The sequence below is a fragment of the Rhipicephalus microplus genome, chromosome 7 (genome assembly GCF_043290135.1).
Source record: "Rhipicephalus microplus isolate Deutch F79 chromosome 7, USDA_Rmic, whole genome shotgun sequence".
NCBI classification, from domain to species: Eukaryota; Metazoa; Arthropoda; class Arachnida; order Ixodida; family Ixodidae; genus Rhipicephalus; species Rhipicephalus microplus.
The window spans coordinates 118655785-118677728 of record NC_134706.1 but is presented as its reverse complement, the minus strand read 5'-3'; the positions used below and the strand labels follow the sequence as shown (position 1 = coordinate 118677728).

Below are 21944 nucleotides of genomic sequence, written 5' to 3'. Positions count from 1 at the left end.
AAGATGATATCAAAGGTCCTTGCCCCTTTCCCCAACAAACAAGATATGTGGGTTTTTTTAAAGATGTGGATGAAAAATCCGGAATTAGACTGAACTTCAGGGGAGCGTGGAATTATCTAAAACAGATAGAATAAACAATTCATTGCGTTCCTTCTTGAATTTCTGAACTTTTTTGAAAATTTTAGACATAAGGCTTTGTTTTTGCGGATCTCATCGAAAAAAGATATACAGCCCTCTATTCAAGCGACTGTCTGCCGTACTTCACTGTTTTTCTGTTTACTGTAGCAATAACAGGCTTGCCATCTCAAGGCTCTAACCATGCAGCAAATTCTCTAGAATGTGTGTAGAAATCTTAAATGCGAAGCATTTCTTAGCAAACTTCGGCGACTTTGGGCGTATCTATCTATCTATCTATCTATTTATCTATCTATTTATCTATCTATCTTGCTATCTATCTATCCGCTTACGTTTGCGTGCTCTCGTGGTCACCCCCTTAATTTCGCATGAGCCAAAATTAGCATGGGAGGGTAATATGCATTGACGAATATGACGCACTAGAGAAGACATAAATAATGCCTCATTCCCGTCGCGTACATCTTCAAACACTTCCCGTCAGACAGTCAGCACATAAGCACAGATGAATATGTGCCACATGTGATTTACACTAAGTATCTACAAACGAACGACGAAAAAACACATCGGCAACTTTAACTCACTAGCGCTAAGAAATACTCGTCATCTGTAGCGTCAACCCGACGAATACAAAAATTAATGTCAGGGTCCCTGCTCAAATTAAACTCACGCATTCTGCGTGGCAATGAAGCATTTTACCACAGGGCTACGCGAGGTCTCGGAACTATTTTTTAAATAGAAGCTAATCTTCAAGAAACATGAATAGTGGTATCAGTGCTGCCTACATAATTTTACAAACAATACATATATACTCTTTGATACAGCCGTCACGCCGGCTTAACGTCAATTCTGGTTAGTTGCCATGTGCTTGAGTTAGTTTATGTCGCAGTGTCGAAGGCCAGCATCCTCGCGAGCATCGGCGCTTCATATCAGCTTATGGTGTTGCTAATAGGAATGTTCCTGCTGGCATCATTGCGCAAGTTCAAACAGCTAAGTAAATAAACATCTGCAACTCCCCAACATATTTATTCTAAGCGTGAATCTTTTGTACATATATTTAGCCTCATTTTATGACGCTTCACTAAAAAAAAACTGCAACATGGTCACCCTCACTCCGCATGCTTCGCAAAACGCCGATTCGCAGGTACGTGGGATTTGTCGAATTTTTTTTTCAATAAAATTTTTTGCTCAGCCTTCAGTCCCCTTCCATCGGTGGAATGAATATCTACAACACTGAATGGTGGAGGCGATGACAGTTGTACTGCCGATGAAAGCGGGAAACTGAAACCTCGTGCGGTTTTTGCAGGCTTCATCAACTTTTGTTTATTATTAAACAATTAAAATTGTGGTCGTTTAGGGCACACACACACACACACTTTTTTTGTCATTTTGAGTGGAGGCAGGATGCCGTGCTCATGTTTCTTCGCTGTTTGCAGGCAGCCATGCAGGCATGTGAGCACACCACTGGCAGCGTAACCAGGCGCCTCTTTGAACGCATGAGAAAAAAAAACGAAACAATAGTCTCTGGCGCAGCCTAAAGCTGCCTCAAGTGCGTCCAATACTATTTCAAAATGTACATGTTTGTTTTAAGCAAAATAAGTTTACCTGCGAGGATACGCTGTCGTATAGCAGTAGATTTGGTCTAGTGGCTAAGGTACTTGACTGCTAACCCACAGGTCGCTGGATCGAATCCCGGCTGCGGCGGCTGCATTTCCGATGGAGGCGGAAATGTTGTATGCCTATGTGCTGAGATTTGGGTGCACGCTTAAGAACCCCAGGTGGTCGATATTTCCGGAGCGCTCCACTACGGCGTCTCTCATAATAATATGGTGGTTTTGGGACGTTAAACCCCACAGATCAAACCAAATCATTTAGCAGTAGATTGACCATATCGCTATTCAGTGCCGCTAGCAGGCCTGCTTTGTCGACTTTCAACATCAAGTTAAAGGTATAATTCCTATTTTATAGGACAAAAGCATGCTCGTTTCCGCCGATGTGATAAACGATCTTCTCATTTGTGCCACGATCAGGAAAGTTTTTTCGAGCAGTAGACAATCTTTTTACGGTGTTATATGGTTAGCGTTTTGGACAATAAGTGCGTGTCAGTAAAAACTCGGTGTTTCTAAGCGTCTTCCTTTTCCCCTGTTATTTGCCTCGCGTAGCCGTTTTACTGAACACCTCAAAGTTACCATATGCCTTTTCGCTTGTGCGTTAAGCTGTTTTAGCACTTTTACACGTGCAAAGAAAGCAAGGCAGATTACTGCTTGCATTGCACCACGCTTCATTTTTCGTTTAATGTTTTCTGTGTAGGATAACATGCAGGGCGACGACATCGTGATCTCCGGTTTTTCCGCCTATTTCCCTCAAGCGGATCACCTGGTCGAGTTCAAGCAGAAGCTCTACGCGGGCGTGGAAATGGTCACCGAGGACGATTCGCGATGGCCTCCAGGTGTGTTTAAGAAGACTTTTAATTCCGCAAAGTGTTTAGTGACATGCCACATGAGAAACTCAGGCGCTGCCACAGTCAATGCAATTCCACATACTACAATATCTAGAACACTTTGCAGCGCCAGTTAATCTAGCACCAAACTGAAGAGTCCATTTTGGCAATTGTGCACACAAAAGGTACCCGACAGATAGAAGAACCAGCATCCAGTAAATGGTAATTTTTTTCCAACAACAGCACGATGAACTATTCATGAAGACACGAATGTACAATAGTTTCTGACAACTATTTTTTACGCCTACTTTCCACATCCTTGTAAACAGAACTGCAATGAACTCACTTTGTTATTTAGGTACTTTAACTAAACATAATTTTTTTTAGATGCGGAGCATCTAATACTCGAGGCTTGTAGTGCGGCGCCGTCCGCAAGCTTCCTCCTCCTTCTTCCACCATCTGTGCATCCCTTCCTCCTCTACACACCGCGCGCGCTTCACTCCTCTACCATCTGTGCACCCTTCCTCCTCTACACACCGCGTGCGCTTCTCCTCTTCACGAACATTCGCTAGCTGTATAATGTAGCGCGCGTGCGCCGTCACGCTTCGAAAACATCGGCAGCTGACGCGCGCGCATGCGCCGTCGCGCTTCGAGAACATCGGCAGCTGACGCGCGCGCATGTGCCGTTGCGCTTCTCCCCCTTCTCGAACATTCGACAGCTGACAGTGCATGCGCCGTCGCGCTGTATATATACTCAAGGTCGGTGCTCGCTCGCTCAGTTGCCGCTCGTCGGTTGGTTTGTACTGCGCGTCGACGTCCGAGGTCGCAATGATCGACGTCCCTTCGACCAGCGCCGGCCAAAGTGTGGCGGAACCGCCACCAAGTCGTCGTACGAAGACAAGGCAGCGCGGAGAAGAGCTCGCGACGCGAAACGTAAACATCGGCGTCGAGCGGAAGATGCTCAACTTAGAGTACGTGAAGCCGCTGAGAGACGTCAGCGTCGAGCAGCAGCACCGGATTCGGCCGCTTTGAAACGTAAGCGTCGACAAGAGGACCCGGACTTTCGAAAACGGAAAGCCGGGTGCAAGCGTCGGCGACGAGAGGCCGATCCCGATGCTGCCCGCGAGCGCAAGCGCGCCGAGGTAGCGGCGTGGCGCGCCAAGCAGTATGCCCCGCCCAACGCTCGCTTCAAGCGCGACTTCCTCGACCGAAGCTTCGGCCACACCTGCAAGGTGTGTGATCGTCTTTGGTTCGATAACAACTTAACTCGGATCGGACAATTCAGAACAACTCCAAAGCGTTGTCGGTTCTTTGCGATACGTTTGGAAAGGGCACCGACTATGCCGACTACGTCGTGTGTGCTACGTGCAAGCAGTCGTTGATTGCCGGTCGAGTTCCCTCGGCTAGCGTGGGTTAAATAAACACCGCCCTTTCGCATACGTGTCGTACGTGTTCACTCATTTAACACCCCTCCTACAACCACGGTAACCAATTTAGCCAGCGACCCAAGTAAGTCGCAATTTAACACCCCATTTCACAACCTCGTTAACCAATTTAGCCATCGACCCAAGTAAGTCGCACTTTAACACCCCGTTAACCAATTATATGCTCCGCATCCTCCTCAGTGTTCCCCCGAGGGAAGCTGCGGGCAATTTCTTTTTCTTTTACGCGTACGGTAGGCCAGCAGTATACTGCTGTGAGCCAGAACGGCACTTGCGCAACATAAAAGAAGTCTTTGTTTCTCACAGCAGTACTTCTCAGGGTTGCGTTGCGTAAGCCACATAAGCTAGCTTTAGTGATACGAATAGATATATGGGCACTATATGTGAGTTTGTCACGGCAGTGTGGAAACTATAACACATTTGTAAAAAAAGCAGATTGAACAAAAAACGCATTATTCTGAGTAGACTAGGGGCTCCATGCAGGATCGGGCGAGTTTCGCAAAACTCGGGATATTCCCGAGATCCGGCGACGCCCCCTTACGAACGAGCCAACAGGACAAAAAAGTCAAATTTACCCCTCAGCACGCTGAATTTCATGGATTACGATGAAACCAGTCATCGCTTCGAAAACGCTCGACTAAGTTAGGCGGTGTTTTCAAACCAGAGGCATCTTTTTTCATTTAATTAATTGTCGTTTCACTGAGCGAAAATGTGCCCCCATGCAATAAAAAGGTCAGAAACTTCCTTTTTCTTTTAATTCTTTTTTGTATTTAATTGTTTGTCGTTTCACTGAGTGAAAATGCACCCATGCAATAAAAAGGCCAGAAACTTTCCGCGAAGATATATTTTAGAGGCACAGGTATTTAAATTTATTTTGAAGCTCTTATTGCTTCCATTAGGTCTGTTTTAGTATACTAAGCACGGTGGCCTCTGAGGTAGTCAAAATTTCCGGAGCTTCCACTACAGCGTCTCTCATGATCATAGGGTAGTTTTGGGACGTTAAACCCTACATGTCGATCATTCAAAGCAATCGAAGATTAGTACTGGCCGAACGTCTCACAACATCGCAACCGCTGCTGAATTCGAGGCCATGTGTCGGTCTGTACATTCTATCGAGGCCACGTATCAGCATAAACAGTCAAGCACTGCTCTGACAGAGCGCGTCGCCTTTGTTGTCATCATCTGCCAGCACCAGAGCACGTGCGGCCGTTTATTTAGCTATTTCACTGAACGGTTTACTTGGCAAGCTAGGACAGGAGATGCTATAACCAAGCTAATTACAACATGTTATGATAAGTCCCAGGTAATTACGCCACATCCTATGAACATTATGCTAATGAAGCCATGGAAAGCTATAACCATGCTAACTAATGCATGCTAGTTGATGAGCCAACTAAACTATGGTAGCTGACTCGACGTTAATCATGAGCATGGTAAATGAAACCTTGATAATTAGACCTTACTAATAATATGACAATTAGTATCTTGGTATATATGATTACGTTTAATATGTTCATACTGTGCAAGGCTAGAGCCTTCCTAATTGCGACTGAGATAATTGCATATTATTTGAACCCTTATCAATGAAGACAAGACAGCTCAGTGCAATGGTCATTAAGTCCCAGTCAATTAGTTGAATCAAACTTGACACAGCTCATGTGGTCTTCACTTCTAAGCCGATCATGCACATGAGTAGACGACCAACTTAAAATGCTACAAGAAGCTAGGCTGTCATAAGCTCCTCCATGACTCCAGCCTTGCAAAAGTAGTGTAAGGTCAGCAATTTATTTCATATGCTAAGAAGCTGCCGCATAGCGGTTGTCACTTCAAACGCTTGACAGTCACACCGGCACCATCACAGTCCCGAGTCGAACTCGGACTTTTGCAGTATCAACGAGTTTGTATCAGAGTTCACGCGTCAATCAGTTTGATTGAAAGATGCCCAGGGCGGAGTTCGGGTAAGCCCACCACGTTTGCTCTTGCCGAGGAACAGTACTGACGTCGAACGGCATGATTTATTTATCAGCTTTATCGCGCAACCTATGCACACGCGCACGCTACAGTAAAAGCGATATCACCACGTGGCTAAAATGTTTTGCATTCGATTTCACAGCGCGCGCTCACGACGTTTCCAATCACAGCCGCAATGGATGGATAGATGGAGGGATGGATAAGGCTGTACCCTTTAGATCGGGCGGTGACTAGCGCCACCAAGCCGTAATATTTAATGAACTTAAAACTATATTTATTTATTTTTTCCTTAAAAAGTGAGTTTGAGGATTCGTACTTTGCAGTGAAGAGTTTAATTTTCACTCGTGCCTTGACTTTAGCCATCAATCAAATAACGTCTTTCTAGTTAAGTCTACTTGCTTAAAGTCTATTTTGCCCTTCCGGTCCCTAAACCCCAGTGCTTTGAAAAACTCTGCGCCATCATCCTGAACTATAGGGTGACGCCCTTTACAGAACGTTATCAAGTGTTCGGCAGTTTCTTCTTCCTCTCCACACGCACTGCATACTGTGTCTACACCTATGTATTTGGCCCGATATGTCTTGGTTCGCAGTACTCCCGTCCTTGCCTCAAACAGTAGAGAACTACACCGAGTATTGTCATAGATCCTTTCCTTGGCAATTTCCTGCTTAAAAGTTCGATAGATCTCTAGTGCGGGCTTCTTAATCATGCCCATTTTTCACATGTCAGTCTCCGTTTCCTTCACTTTCTTCTTAACCGATAGTTCTTTTTGGTTTGGCCACCTGCTGTTTTCTAAGTATTTGCCAGTCAACTTCCTGGTTCGCTTCCTCCATTTTGTATCGTCATTCTTCATGTACAAGTAGCTGAAAACCTTCCTAGCCCAACGCTCCTCCTTCATTTCTCTCAATAGCTTCTCAAATTTTATCTTGCTGCTAGCTTCCCTGCCCTCAAATGACGTCCATTCCATATCACCTTGTACTCCCTGATTTGGTGTATTCCCGTGAGCTCCTAAAGCAAGCCTACCTATTCCACGTTGCTTAATTTCTAATCTTGCTTGAACTTCTGATCTCATGCACAAGACCGCATTGCCGAACGTCAGCCCAGGAACCATGACCCCTTTCCATATTCCTCTCACAACATCATACCTTTTGTAATTCCACAGTGCCCTATTTTTTATGACTGCTGCATTCCTGTTACCTTTAGTCGTCACGTATATTTCGTGTTCCCTCAGGTACTCAGTCCCATTGCTTATCCATACGCCCAGATATTTGTATTTATCTGTTATCTCAAGCGTGACCTCCTGTATCCTAAGCTCACTACCTTCGTTGTCATTGAAAATCATGACTGCTGATTTTTCCTTACTGCATCTAAAATCTAACCTATCTCCCTCATTACCGCAGATGTCCATCAATTTCTGCAAATCTTCCTTGTTGTTGGCCATTAGCACTATATCATCTGTGTATATTATTGCTTCTAGTGCCTGATCAATGAGTTTTCCTTGTTTGACTAAAGAGAGGTTGAAGCCCAGCCCACTTCCTTCTAACTTTGCCTCTAATCCTTGTAGATACTTCATGAATAATAAGGGTGACAGGGGGCACCCCTGCCTAAGCCCCCGTTTTACCTCTGCAGGCTTGGATACCTGTTTTTCCCACTTTATAACTACCTTGTTACCTTTATAAATACCCTTTAAAAGATTAGTGACTACATGTTCCACGCCTATTGTGTCCAGTATTCCCCACAATTCCTCTTGAACCACGCTATCGTACGCTCCGTTGATATCCAAGAATGCTAGCCACAGGGGCCTGTGTTCCTTTTCTGCTATTTCGGTGCACTGCGTCAGTGAGAACAGATTGCCTTCCAACCTCCTGTGATTCCGAAATTCATTCTGCAGTTATCCAGCACCCCCTCATCTTCTATCCATGCCTGCAGTCTTTCCTTTATAATCTGCATCGCCAGCCTGCAGACCACTGATGTCACTGTTATAGGACGGTAGTTGTTTATGTCAGCTTTGTCCCCTTTTCTCTATAGATCATGCTCATCCTGCTAAGTTTCTATCTATCGGTAACTTCACCATGGATTATTATTTTGCTCACTGCCTCTCTCAAAGCCTGCTAAGACTTCGGACCTAATGTCTTTATCAGCCTAATTGGAATGCCATCTGGGCCTGTTGATGTACTACTAGGAACCCTTTTCTCAGCACTTCCCCACTCTCGTTGTGAAAATGGAGCCATTGCACCACTTGAATTGTCCTTGTTTATTGTGGTGCATAAAGTACTTCTTTGTTGAATTTTTTCTGTCACCCTTGTTCTTATATATTCATAAGCTTCGTCCCCTTCTAGCCTGGCACCTTGGGCTGTAGTTATAAAACTCTGCTCTAGGCTCGTCTCATTTCTTAGGGAGTTTAGATGGTTCCGAAATTTCGTGGCTGCCTTTTAATCTTTTTTATGTACTTCGGCCAGCCACTGAGCTCCCTTTTTCTAATCTTTCCATTGATCAGAAGAAATGCAGCCCTTCTACAGCTTAGAAAGGTTTCCCATTTTCTTTCAACATCATTTGTCGGTTCACCCCGCTGCTTAGCATGTCTGTGTTCCTTAGAGGCTTCCTGACGTTTTGCTTTGGCTCTCTTAACTTCCTCATCCCACCAACTTTTGGGTTTGTGTCTTCTTTTCCGGGGTGATTTGTCACGCGTCTTAGCAATCTCTAGCTCAAGGAGTCTAATTAGATTCGTGTATGTCCACAGTGTCTTGTTATCCTCCGTGATTACTTTCTCAATTTGTTTAGTGGCTATTTCAATTTGCCTTTCTGTATAAAAATTTTTCTGTAGTTGCTCATCTTGTCTCCTTCCCACTTTCACTGCTCTACCAAAACTTAGCTTGATACGTTTGTGATCGCTACCCAGACTTCTGGAGCCACCTTCATCTATGTGCATTCCCCTGAGCTTATCATACATCCTATGTGACATCAGTGCATAATCTATCGTCGACTGCAGCCTTCTTACCTCTCATGTTATTTGCCCTTCACACTTCTCGGTACTGTTGCAAATGATCAATTCAAGCCTTTCACACATATTCATGATCATTTTGCCTGTCGGGTCGGTATACCCATCTATTTCTTCTATGTGCGCATTCATGTCTCCTAGTATAATTATCTCGCACTCTCTTCCTAACTCCTGAATGTCCTTTGATATACACTCTGCCATTGCCTGGTTTTCCTCTCTGGCCTTTGCTCCCGTCAACAAGTACACGAAACCAAGGAGTGTCATTTGACCTGCCACTTTCCCTTTTAGCCATAAATGTTCCTTGCACTCCTGCTTGACCCTTTGCCAGTCGGTACTTTTATGAATGAATGCCCCAATACCACCCCCCTTTCTGCTGCCTTCTGTTCTGTTACAATATTCCCACGCGTAGTCCGGATTGTTCGGAGGTTGTTCCATGTCCCTGAGATGTGTTTCTACAAAACCGTATACCATCGGCCTCTCTTCCCTTAGCTGTTCTTCAATCTCTTCCCACTTCAGCCTCTTCCTACCACCCTGCATGTTAATATACCCTACGTCTGAATGGGCTCGGCGCTCGTGGCTACGTCTATTTATGCCCCGGACTCTACTTATCTTAGACATTGGTGCCACTTTGGAATCGTATCTCTCTAAAACACCTGTCGAAGAGTCTCCCTGGTTGTTTTCCTTGTTACTAGCTATCCTGCACCCCGAAGGGCTCGCTTGCCCCCCCAAAAAGCTACTGCGTGTCCTGCAAGTCGCCAACCCACCTCATGACCTAGCGGCCCATCGAAGTAGTTCTGTCTCGTTGAAAACCACCCCACCTATGCACTTCTTTCTTTATTTCCACACCTCAAACCCTTCCTCTCAACTAATCCGCCATATCTCTTGGTTTGCGTTGGTTTGCGTTGACAACCGCTCTTTGCAGGTTGCTATCACGCACCGGTACCTCCGGTATCGTGCATATCACTACCTGTACCTTAGGAGAAGTGGCGCGCATGTCATCGACGCCTTTCGCCAGTGTGGCTGCTAGTCCTGCTGTCTCTTCATTTAAGACATCATTTAAACCAACTGAAATTATCACGAGGTTTCATGATAATAAGGGTTGCAGCGCGAGCACGAAGGTGCTAGAAGAAACATAGGTAAGTCGCGGTTCGGAATGCAAACAGGACAACACGAGCGCTGACTACCAACTGAATTTTATTATTCGCAGCACACATGCGTTTCCTTCTCGTTTCATTCTTTGCTATCTGGTTGTAAATATTTCAAAACGCCATATCCGTGACAGTACTGCACGAGGTTTCGTCTATCAGCTGTAGTTTTGAGTTTTGCTATTGCTTGCCTCATGACTGCTTCCAGCTTGCGTCCTGGGAAGGCCCCTACTGCAACCCTCTTGTCACCTCTTACCCTCTCTTTTATGGCTTCTGTGCATCGATTTAAATCGATGCACAGAAGCCATCATTATGGCACTCTCTCACTGAACGGTTTCTTGTGTGCGAGCGCCCCCAGTGCATCATTATGGCACTGGGGGCGCTCGCCTTATGGCAATGCCGCCATAATGCGAGCGCCCCTGGTGGCCAGCTGTCCATATATTTATCTGAAATATTTGATAGAAGCGAAACGAGCAGTTCATGAGTGCTGCGTGTGCACCCTTGTTGTCTTCGACAGTGCAAAATTCCATGCTGCAGGTGGAACGAAAAAAACTTTCAGTAGGACCACGCAAAGAATTGTTTGCATGGCAATTTTAGTTTGCTTCCATTTACTTTGTGTCGTAGGCTTTGGGAGGCACGTAAGCTGATGGCAGGCCGCATTGTTTTAGTTTCACTCTATTGAAGCATGTCCGACCGGATATGCCGTCCGTGGACGCAGACACTAAGGCGCCAGCATGTTATTCCGCGTAGCTCTGCAGCGCCAGAGATGGCCGAGCCCTTAGAGTTCCTGTTAACTAAGGAAAAAGAAACAGACCTTTAGGGGGGAAACAAGAATATGTAACGTCATTGGGACGACTCATCATTGGGTCAGTTTGTGGTGTCGTGGATAGCGTTGTGCTTTGAGCAGCTCAAGGTTACTGGTTCAACGCTCACCTGGGGAACGTTTCCTTCACGTTTCATTATTTGCTATGTGGTTGTAAATGTTTCAAAATGCCATATCCGTGACAGTAATGCAGTACAGAGCAGTGGTTCACACCTACATAAAACTTTTTTGTGTTAAAAAAATATTTCCGCCACTGGTAGCCGAACCTGTCACCTTTCCACCCGCGCCTATAAGAACATGGCGCTGTTTATTTATTCATTTATTTATTTACACATACTGCAGCGCTAAGTGCGCTATGGCAGGAGTGGGTGTACAAAATACGCGGAATTTTAACAGACGGGAATGAAAATTATGTAAACAGGTAACATAATACAGATGTGTGGTTATACAAGGTCAAAAGTGCACAAACATGTGAATAACATGAATGAAAATAGAATAAAGAAACAATGCAACTCAAGAGCTAACTTCAATGGCAAATAGATGAGGGTATGTTACAGAGGCATGTCATGGATGTCGGCTTGAAAATTAGATGTTGGGCATGAACGATTAGTACCAGGTAACGAATTCCAGTCTTCAATAGAACGGGGAAAGAACTGAATTTGAACATGTTAGTTCGAGCATAGTAAGGCGTTAAGTTTAAGTTGTGATAGCTTCTTGTCGTTAACTGAGGTGCAAAGTTTATGTAGTCCTTGTCATATGAAAGTTTAACCGAAGACGTCACAATGCTATGCAAAAATTGTTTTGACTATATTCGGTGACGCGAAGAGAGCGAAGTTAAGTTCAGTGAAGAAAGAGTAGAAGAGGGTGAAAAGTCGTGGTCATAGCGATGACATATGAATCGTACAGATATTTTCTGAGTTGCTTCTAAGCTATTAATCTCGCACTGCTTGTAAGGGTTCCAAACGACAGATGTGTAGTCTACTATTGGGCGAATGAGTGATTCAAATAAGAGAAGCTTAGTTTCCTTCGGAGATTTAGATAGAGCGCGACGTAGATAGCCTAGTTTTTTTAATGCTTTGTTACATACGTAGTCAATGTGCTTAGACCATGTCATATTATGAGTAAAAATGACCCCTAAATACTTATAATCAAAAACCCTATTTACTGCACGGTTATCGGAAGAGTAATCAAAAGCAGAAGGAGATTTACTACAAAAGGACATAAGTACGGTTTTTTTTAAGTTAATGTTCATTTGCCAGGTTCTGCACCAATCGCAAAAACCAGCAAATGACTCTTGCAAGCGGTAATGGTCAGCGTGTGTTTTAATGACCTCATATAAAACGCAATCATCAGCGTAAAAACGAATGGAAGAGGAGATGCAAACAGGCAAATCATTTAAGTAAATTAAAAAAAGAAGAGGCCCAAGAACGGACCCTTGGGGCACTCCAGATGTAACATCAATGGCAGTAAAGTTGGTTGACCAGTAAGACACGAACTGAGAGCGAGATGACAAAAAGCTAGAGATCCAACTAACCAATTGTGGATTGTTTAATATGACATCGAGTTTAGCGAGAAGTTTAGAATGCACTACTGTATCGAAGGCCTTTGAGAAGTCAATAAATATAGCGTCAACCTGGTTGCCAAGATCAAGGTTCAAAAAATATCATGCGTGAATTCGACTAATTGTGTTGTGGTACTGAAACCACGCCTAAACCCATGCTGCATGTTTGATAGTAGTTGGTGCGATTCCAAGAAGAGCATAATGTGTTTATGAATGATATGTTCTAACATCTTGCATGATTGAGAAGTCAATGATATCGGTCTATATTTCAATAGAGACTGCTTGTTGCCAGATTTATAAAGAGGGAGTACCTTTGCTATCTTCCATGAGGATGGAACAGTGCCAGAAAATAAAGATTTGTTGAATATGATCGTCAGATATCTGGATGACCAAATGGAGTAGCATACTAAGAATGCATTGTGTATCCCGTCAGGACCAGTGCATTTTTTACGTCTAATTTTAAGATAAGGTTCAGAATGCCTTCCCTCGTTGTTTCAATGTCACTGATTGGTTCAGAACGAGTGATGCCTGTCAGAGAAGGAATGTAGTTATTGTCAGAAACAAATACAGACTGGAAATAGTTATTAAAAGCCCTCGATATTGCTGACGGGTCACTAATAACATCATTATCAATTCTGAAAGAAGAAGGTGAGGCATCATGAGGCAAAATCGATAGCATAATTTGCGTGGGTTCGTGCTTAACATGCCCGGCAACTGGATGCAACAACTATAGGCTACCAAAGCACATGCAGGGTAGTTTAGAAACGCGGCTTGCGTTTCTCACGCATTCTCGCTGGCATGGTTCTCTATTTTGGCGGGGCGGGACCCTGCCGCCTACTGCCGGCAGCGTATAGCGGGATGACACTTACTAGCACCGAGAAAGAACAATTCGGTGACCACGCCACTCATAGCATGAGCTCTGGCAATGTTCCCTAGCAGAAACCTGCAGGTGCGCAATATCTGAAGCCGTGGTTAAAGCATCTCAACAACAGCGTGGGACATGGGTCACTCGGTAGTACCGGCAAGTCTCCCCTGAAGAAGCTACGTTTTTCTCTTTCGCTTCGCGTCGGCGTGTCACGTGAGCTCGTTGTTCGGAGTAATGCCGCTGGCAACTGCACCAGTAGTGCTTCTGCATCACCCACTACTACAAGTAAAACCACGCCGACTTTAAAACTGCTAAGTTAAGCACCACAGAAAGATAACAATGTTGATCAGTGAATACCATGCCATCGTGGAGTGAAGCAGAGGTCAACCAAAGCACAACAGCATGACACGACATCATTTCATGTTGGACGTGAAATGTCTGTGCACGTCAACAGCTGTAGCTACTAATCTCTAGAACTCTTCCATGTTGATAAAGCGTGGTGAGGTAGTGTATGCGTAAGAACTGGCGTAGGTTCCTGGATTACTACGCAGTGCAAGCCGTGTCGTTTCTATTCCTAATTGACGACACCTTATGGAAGCACATAGCGAATACTAGTATTTGGTATGTGCTTGTTTATGTCATCATATAGGAGACTTTCGATACGCTGCGTCTATGTATATGTTATGAACTTGAGCTACCACAGCGGTTATATCATGATCATGGGCGCTTGTCGTACCGATGGCGACATGCCGCTAGACGTCAAAATGGGTGATTCAAGGTGAAACAGTGCCCTTGCTGCAACCCATTCGCACGCATGACACAATTTATAATATTTTTATGGTAAAGACAGACTCAGAAAAAAAAAACTTGAGGAAATAATATTAGTAATAATAATAATAATATAATAATAATAATAATAATAATAATAATAATAATAATAATATAATAATAATAATAATAACAATAAATAGTAATAATGTTATATTATTATTATTATTATTATTATTATTATTATTATTATTATTATTATTATTATTATTATTATTATTATTATTATTATTATTATTATTATTATTATTATTATTATTATTATTATTATTATTATTATTATTATTATTATTATTATTTTTTTGTGGGGTCGAAAATTCTAAATCACCATATGAATGTGACAGGCGCCGCAGTTGGGGGCTCTGGAAATTTCGAGAACCTGGATACTCTTTAAGCAGAAACTTGAGAAAATAGGTATATGGGCATTTGTAAGTGATTGTGCATGAAGTGTTGCCGATACAAACAGATCGAACCAGTGACTCTTCTGTTGTCCTTTACCGCTTCTCGATATAGTGGTGCCGTTAGTACGTCGCATGATATTAATGCAAAATAAACGATCAAGTACTTCTGCAAACAAACGTATCGCTATTGTGTAATACGATTCCTGTGACGCTGCGATCAGCCACGTTTTTCTTCCCAGTCGACAGTTTTCATACCTGTCCAACTACCTTGAAAGTGTTCTGAATCTATCGTATTTTTCGAGAGCCTTGCGGAATAGGCCCCGCCGCGGTGGTCTAGTGGCTAAGGTACTCGTCTGCTGACCCACAGGTCGTGGGATCAAATCCCGGCTTCGGCGGCTGCGTTTCCGATGGAGGTGGAAATGTTGTAGGTCCGTCTGCTCAGATTTGGGTGCACGTTAAAGAACCCCAGGTGGTCCAAATTTCCGGAGCCCTCCACTACGGCGTCTCTCATAATCATATGGTGGTTTTCGGACTTAAACCCCACAAATCAATCAAACGTTGCGAATTGGGAGCACAACATAATTTTTGCACCTGAAGTCGTTTGGCACTGCTACAGTCATGCGTCAGGAATGTTGGTGATTTTGAATAGAATTATTGCATCGCATGATAAGGTCTTGACGTGATATATAAGCTTGACGTATTTGCTCTCTGGGCGGCGACGTCGTGATGTATGTTGTCTCCTGAAAATTGTCTCGTTGACTATTGGCGCGATTATACGAGACCCTCCTAAACTTTATAACACCTTTGCAAGCCATTGGGTCTCTCATAATCATATGGTGGTTTTGGGACGTTAAACCTCACAAATCAATCATCGATCCATCAATTTGCAAGCCATTCAGTGATATAACGTGACCATGCGTTCGCACAGAATATTCAATACGTCTCGGAAATGGTATAGCCAACATAGCCAGATAAGTGTTTTGCCTAAAAAGCTTACCATGGTTTGCACATAACAAATAAGCTAGCTAAGGTGAACTACTCCTCTTCCATGCGCTAGGTGAGTCTGGGCATTAAAAAAGCTAGCTGCCAAGAGTGTTTCAAACTCGCCGTCACTACATCGGATGCACTCGTTGACATTCTCATTATCACATGTGCGAAAATACGCAGCAAAGTGAACCTGGCTATTAGAGCCACCATAGCTCAGTTATCAGAGTATTGTACATTTTATCCGAAGTTTGCACGTTCGGTTACTAACGACTTGGAGCATATCTGGAGCTTCAGTTTCTTTCTATTGGTGTGACATCAGACCATTGTTGAGGACTACAAGTAATGCCATTTAGTATTCTTCATTTCTATTGTCATTTTGGCTCTAAACGAGTAGATACCTGTATATATAAGATCTATTTAACAAGTCACTTTCAGAACTTCTTAGCTCAATATTGCAAGAGGTTCTGTGCAATGTGGCGAGTGAAGAGGTTAACATTTTTTTATTATAGGCATTATGAGCTGAAAATGACTTCATCGAACATTCTACTCAAGTGTAATTGAAGAGGGTAAAGCTCACGGGTCGTTAAAAGTAACAGGTTGACAAGTGAAACGCGCACCCGGAGAAAAAAAGAGGCATCCGTAAGATGAATAAATTTACCTGGATGGCTTCATTGTCGGCATTCTACTGATTTACACTTGAATAGTATAAGGATTTTGGACGCTGGTTAGCCAACGTCAAAAATTGGGGGGCCCTTAACCTTCACCTTTAACAGTTCAACGTGATAGCGAAATGTGGCCCCTAGCGCGCCCTTCAACCACTAAGTGCATACTTAATAATATGTTTCGTTACACATACACGTACACACGCACGCACACGCTCAAGCGCGACGTATTTAAAATGATGCAGTGACTGTGCAGTGAGGCTACTTCCTTCTGCTAGAACGACGCTCTGCTGTAGTCGAGAGACGTTTTTCACAATGTCTTACAGATGGCACGCACACACGCACACACACACGCACGCTCACGTGAAAGGTACATACAGGTTTTTGATCTAACGCAAGCGTAGCATGGCTTCCAGGATACACGCCGTGCGCTTACGATCTTAGAGGTGACGGCTGCTTAGATCAGGCGCTTGCAGCGCCCTATCCAGGCAGCCGTAGAGAGGTCATAAAGAGTCTCATAATGACTCACAGATAGCAGTGCATTTTCTAGCATTTGCTGTTTGCTTGATCAACGCCTCTGGAAAGGCATGATATGTTTTCCGCTAAATGAACATAGTTGTCCTTTCTTAAAGCTGTTTGCAAGTTACTGTGTGTTTCTAGCCACGATGGCTGCACTATAACGGCCTTTTTCGAAGTAGTTTTGGCCTCCCAATCGCGCCTACAAATCACCGAATGGGCTCGTTTTCGTCGTGACATTTGTCGAACAGAATGTGTCAAGGAGACTCCCTTCTCTATGGCATTTATGTAGTGTGCTTCCCGAAGCAGCTTCAAGCAACATGGTAGCTTTGTGGACGGAGACGACGTTTCGATTGGTCTCTTCTTCTGTGTTCTCCGCCGAAAATCATTTATCGGACTTGGGCCGAGGTGCTGCTCAGGCTTCAGCCAGTGGCAATGACAACCGCGTTGTGCCGCCTCGTCATCCCAGCGGTAAGCTGGTCGTGAATTCCGTTTTCTCAATGCGTACTTAGGCGGGTGCCCTTACAGAGCTCAGGACTTCAGAGATGCTCTTCGGGACATTATTCACTTGAAGTAAATAAGCTCTATAGGTCATTTACAAATGTCACATGTATGAATGGTTACTTGCAAGTCCACGCTGATGAAAACGAAGGTAGTCCCACGAGGTGAATTTTCGTCAAAAGCCGTAGATGCCTTGTGATCAACCCGATACCCACAGAAGTAAAAATGCAGCTTCTCTGGCTACCTGAATACTAGGAAGACTCCCACATTCGAGAGGCACTGCATGTTTTCGGCAAAACTAAGTCAATATTGGTAAAATGCTAGAAAGCATCAGACATGGAGCAAATGCGGGCTCTTAATCGTGAAGTTGTGCTTTCCCTTGCTGATGGAGTCCGAGTGGGTGACATTCCTCACCTTCTGACTGTGTGCGGAGTACAAAGTCCCGTTCTGACCCCGGCCACCCACCTCTGCGCCTGCGCTGCCATTAGGTTGGACACATACGTCGAAACTGCGGGACTCCTCGCAGTGATAACAGTCGGTGCTTCGGTCATTCAGCTGAGGACTGTGTCGTGACCTATGCTAAAAAGCGAGGACAGGGCACAAAGCACCATGAGGATAATCTGCAAGAGCATATCATTGGTGCCACAGAAGTTTTGTATCTAACTGAAGACACTTCGTCAACGACAGACTCTACGAACTTTACCAACAAAGATGAACAAGATGCAAAGTAGTCAGGCGCGAATAAAACAGATGAAGTGTCTACACACAAAAAACCAAGAAATTCTTGCAAGCTACCAACCCCAAAACGACTCTAGAAAGCTTCTTACGCAGATGCAGGTACCTACAAATGACTTCAGTGAAGATGCTCTAACTGCTTGTGCCGTAGCTTCGCAGCAGTATCTTCAACATGGTCCGACGTTAGAAGAGGATATGCAGGCTTCTGTGCATACTGCAATGTCTAAGCACAGGTCCACGTAAAGCTTGAAATCAAGCAACGAGGGCGATGCGGCGACTGTTACTGAACGACGGCCACTCAGAAAGAAAAGTGCCAGCGGTCGCGATCTAGGAGGCCTAGTGGGGGTTCATGAGCAGTCTCACCATCGACCTTCCCGACTGACCACATAAGCCAATAAGTGCAACGTTAGGCAGTCAGTTACCATAGCGCAGTCCGAGCGGCTTATCATTGCAACAATAAATGTACGTGGCGTCAGGTCATCGCACGAATAGGCACAGCTCCGTAAACATTAAACTCAAAAGCGTCGCGACTTTGTCGCCATCTATGAGACAAAAGATCAAGAGTGACGAGGAGACAGAGAGGGCTCTGCAACCCTTTCTGTCTGAGTGTAATGTATGCGTTTCACATGCAAAAGAATTATCTGCGGCATGTTGCCTGTTTCTGAGACAGAGCCTCTCATGTTCGGCAATCAGCACTTGTGTTGATAACGAGGATCGATACTTATGTTGTGATTTTCTGTTGCAAGGAACGCCGTGGCGAATCATCAACCTATTTGCGTTTAATGATATTTTAAAGCATCTTGATTTATTTCAATGTCCAGTCTAATTGACTCAGACCGTGCCACTGTGCTAAATGGTGACTTCAGTTGTGTATGTGACCTTGACGATTGTAGCAATCATAATGGTCAGCAAAACAGGAGTGGCGAGCATTTATCCGGAATTTTAGTCAACGCAGGGCTCCTTGACATTGGTGTGTCGGGCCAAGCGACTGCATATACAAGAGTTCAGAGATGTTCTTATGCTCGCCTTGACCGGATTTACGTGTCCTAATCACTCCCTGCCCACCAAATTTCCTGTACCACTGCACCAGTGTCGTTCTCAGATCACTGTATGGTTATTGCACACATTGACGAAAATTGTGGGAGCCAATTCCGACCACAATGGGCATTTTGAAAATTAAACAAAGAGCTCTTTGATCTGAAATTCAATAATCGTGTGCGGACAACATTAACGCAGTCTTTCTCAAGAAGTTTACATATACAGGCTGCTTGGGAGCTATTTAAACGAGAAGTTCGTGTTGTGGCTATCGAGAATGCAGCGACTAAGCATTTCTATAAGAAGAATGAGGAAAAGACACTGCCTAAAACTTGCGAAACCTTTATGAGATGGAATGCGAGACACCGAGGTCGTACTTAAATAAAATTGAAGATATTAAACGTAAACTTCAAATATACGATGCCACTCGTTACAGGGGAGCACGTAGTAGATCTCGAAATAAACGCACCTTAAGCTTAGAACAGCGAGCGCGTCAAGCTACACTCGATAAAAAACGCCACGCAAATTCTCAAGTATTCCCAGATCTTTATTGTATTGGTGTTCTCGTAACACACGTGAGAGACTTACCGTCGGAATTCAAAAAATGCTATAAAAGTTTATTTAGTACTCTCTCCAACCCTGACGTATGCCTTATCACGAGTAATGTTTCCCTTTGAGCCCATTGGAAGACGATGAATGTGCAGCCATTAGTTCTCCTATTACGATACAGGAAAGCGAGCCTGCTATTGACAGCTTATCTTCATCGAATACACCTGGCCCTGACTGCATTTCAGCTGAATTTCACAAAAATTTTAAAAATGCTCTCTTCCCATATTACTGCATACCTTTAACTTATGACATGGAGACACTCCCGAGATCCTTTTGCAAGAGCCACACAGTTTTGGTACGAAAAATTCGGACAAGAAATAACTTTGCTCTGTAGAGGGTTACCGACCAATAGCGCTGCCAAATGCAGACTACAAAAGTTTCGCCAAAGTATTATCAAGTAGGTTGCGATTTGTGATGTTCATTCTCATTGGGTCCCACCAAACATGTGGGATTATGGGCCGATCTATACAAAACATTATACATGTCGCTCATACTATCCTTCAGTACTGTTATGAACAACAAAAGCACGTTGAAATGTTACAGGAAGACTTTACAAAAACCTTCGATCGTGTCATTAATTTGTTTCTTTGATCTCATCTGGAACGTGCCAATGTCAGTGCTGTTGTGCTTAAAGGCGTCAAACTATGCGATTGTTATGGTTAGATAGAGTTTAACGATGTTTATTTACAGGCGATGTCAGGCGATGATCAGCAATAATGGCGAACATAGGCCAAACCAACTAACTTCCTCTTCCTCTACTTTTGTCCCAAACCATGGCCCGGCTCATACCGTATACTTCCCTGGTTCACAGACGAAGCCCACTGGGCGAGGCGAATTATTCCCGTGGTGTGGAAAGGAACTGCTAGAGACGAGCATCATGCGCCAACTGTGTTTGGCTTGACCGACGACGAGCTGACATCAAGCGTGCCACAACGTAGGTCAAGTCACTCAGCCGATTTACAATAACAAATGGACCAACATAGTGCACTAAAATTTTCTGGCATAAGCCACAGTTCCACTGAGAAGTGTACAACCACACGAGGTCCCCCTTTTTGAATAAAACGGTGTCTTGGCGTTGATCATACCTCTCTTAGAGCGATCTCGCAATTCCAGTGTGCGAGTATGGGCAATTTGGCGGGCTTCTTCAGCTCGACACAGTTTTCGAGCATTGAGCAACTGAATTGTCTGTATGGAGCTCGAATGGAAGTATTGTATTGAGGCAGCTACGCAATTGTCGAGCGTAGAGTAGGTAGAACATAGTCACGTCCGCGGTTTCGTGCTTCGCTGTATTATAAGCATGGGTGATGAATGGCAAAATCTCCTTCCAGTTCCTGTGACAGGATACATACATAGCCAGCATAATATTAGGCGTGCGGTTTGTGCGTTCCACAAGGCCATTCGTCTGGGGATGATATGGCGTTGAATGGCGAAACTGGGAAGTGCAGAGATGAAGCAATTCCTCTACAGTGTCGGCGACAAACTGGCGACTGCCATCACTGATGATGTCATGAGGTGGACCATGGGGAAGTACGATGGATCGTAACAGGCAAGAGGCGACAGAATTCGCTGTGAAGATGGTATCGCAGCGGTCTCCGCATATCTGGAAAGGTGATCGACGCAGACTATGATCCAGTGGTTGTTGTTTAGAGACCGCGGAAATGGTCCTATCAGGTTGATACCAACTTGTTCAAGAAGTGTTGTGGCTACCGTTATAGGGTGAAGGAGGCCATGTGGATTGCTTGTAGATCGTTTGTGGCGCGAGCAATTGTCGCAACTGGAGACGTATTGTTTCATACATTGTCGCATTTTAGGCCAGTAGAAGCTCTCTTGAGTTCGATTCAATAACGTGCAGATGAATTCAAGATGGCCTGACGTCTTGTCCTCATACATGAAATAGAGGAAGTCGTACCGCAGGCTTTGGAGAGCCACTAGCAAAAACCACGCGCTATTTGCCGAGAAATTCACCTTGTACAACAGTGCATCGCAAAGAAAAAAGCGACAAACGCCCTCGGGGCTTCTCATAGTGGCGAATAAAGAGTCTGACGTCAAGTCATTGCGCTGTTTTCACTAGAAAGTGGTGACATCGGGAAACGCGCGTGAAACAGCAGCAAAGAAGATGTCGAACGTGTCTGTATTGTCGTTAGTTGTAGACAATGGAAGGCGAGAAAGACAATCTGCGTCGGTAAGACGCCGTCCGCTTTTGTATGCAACCTTAAGGTCAAATTCCTGGAGGCGTAGGGCCCAACTTGCAAGTCATCCAGAAGGGTCTTGGAGAGTAACGAACCAGCATGGAGA

The 21944-nt window shown here is 44.3% G+C and overlaps 1 protein-coding gene across 1 annotated transcript in view; it reads left to right on the top strand.

The window, feature by feature from the left end:
- The window catches only part of LOC119179504 (fatty acid synthase), a 190165-nt gene that overhangs the window by 13009 nt on the left and 155212 nt on the right, over positions 1-21944 (top strand). The window contains exon 2 of the mRNA XM_037430591.2: positions 2443-2581. Within this exon, the coding sequence (XP_037286488.2) occupies positions 2449-2581 (133 nt within the window). The 5' untranslated portion in view covers positions 2443-2448. The remainder of the gene's footprint in view (positions 1-2442; positions 2582-21944) is intronic.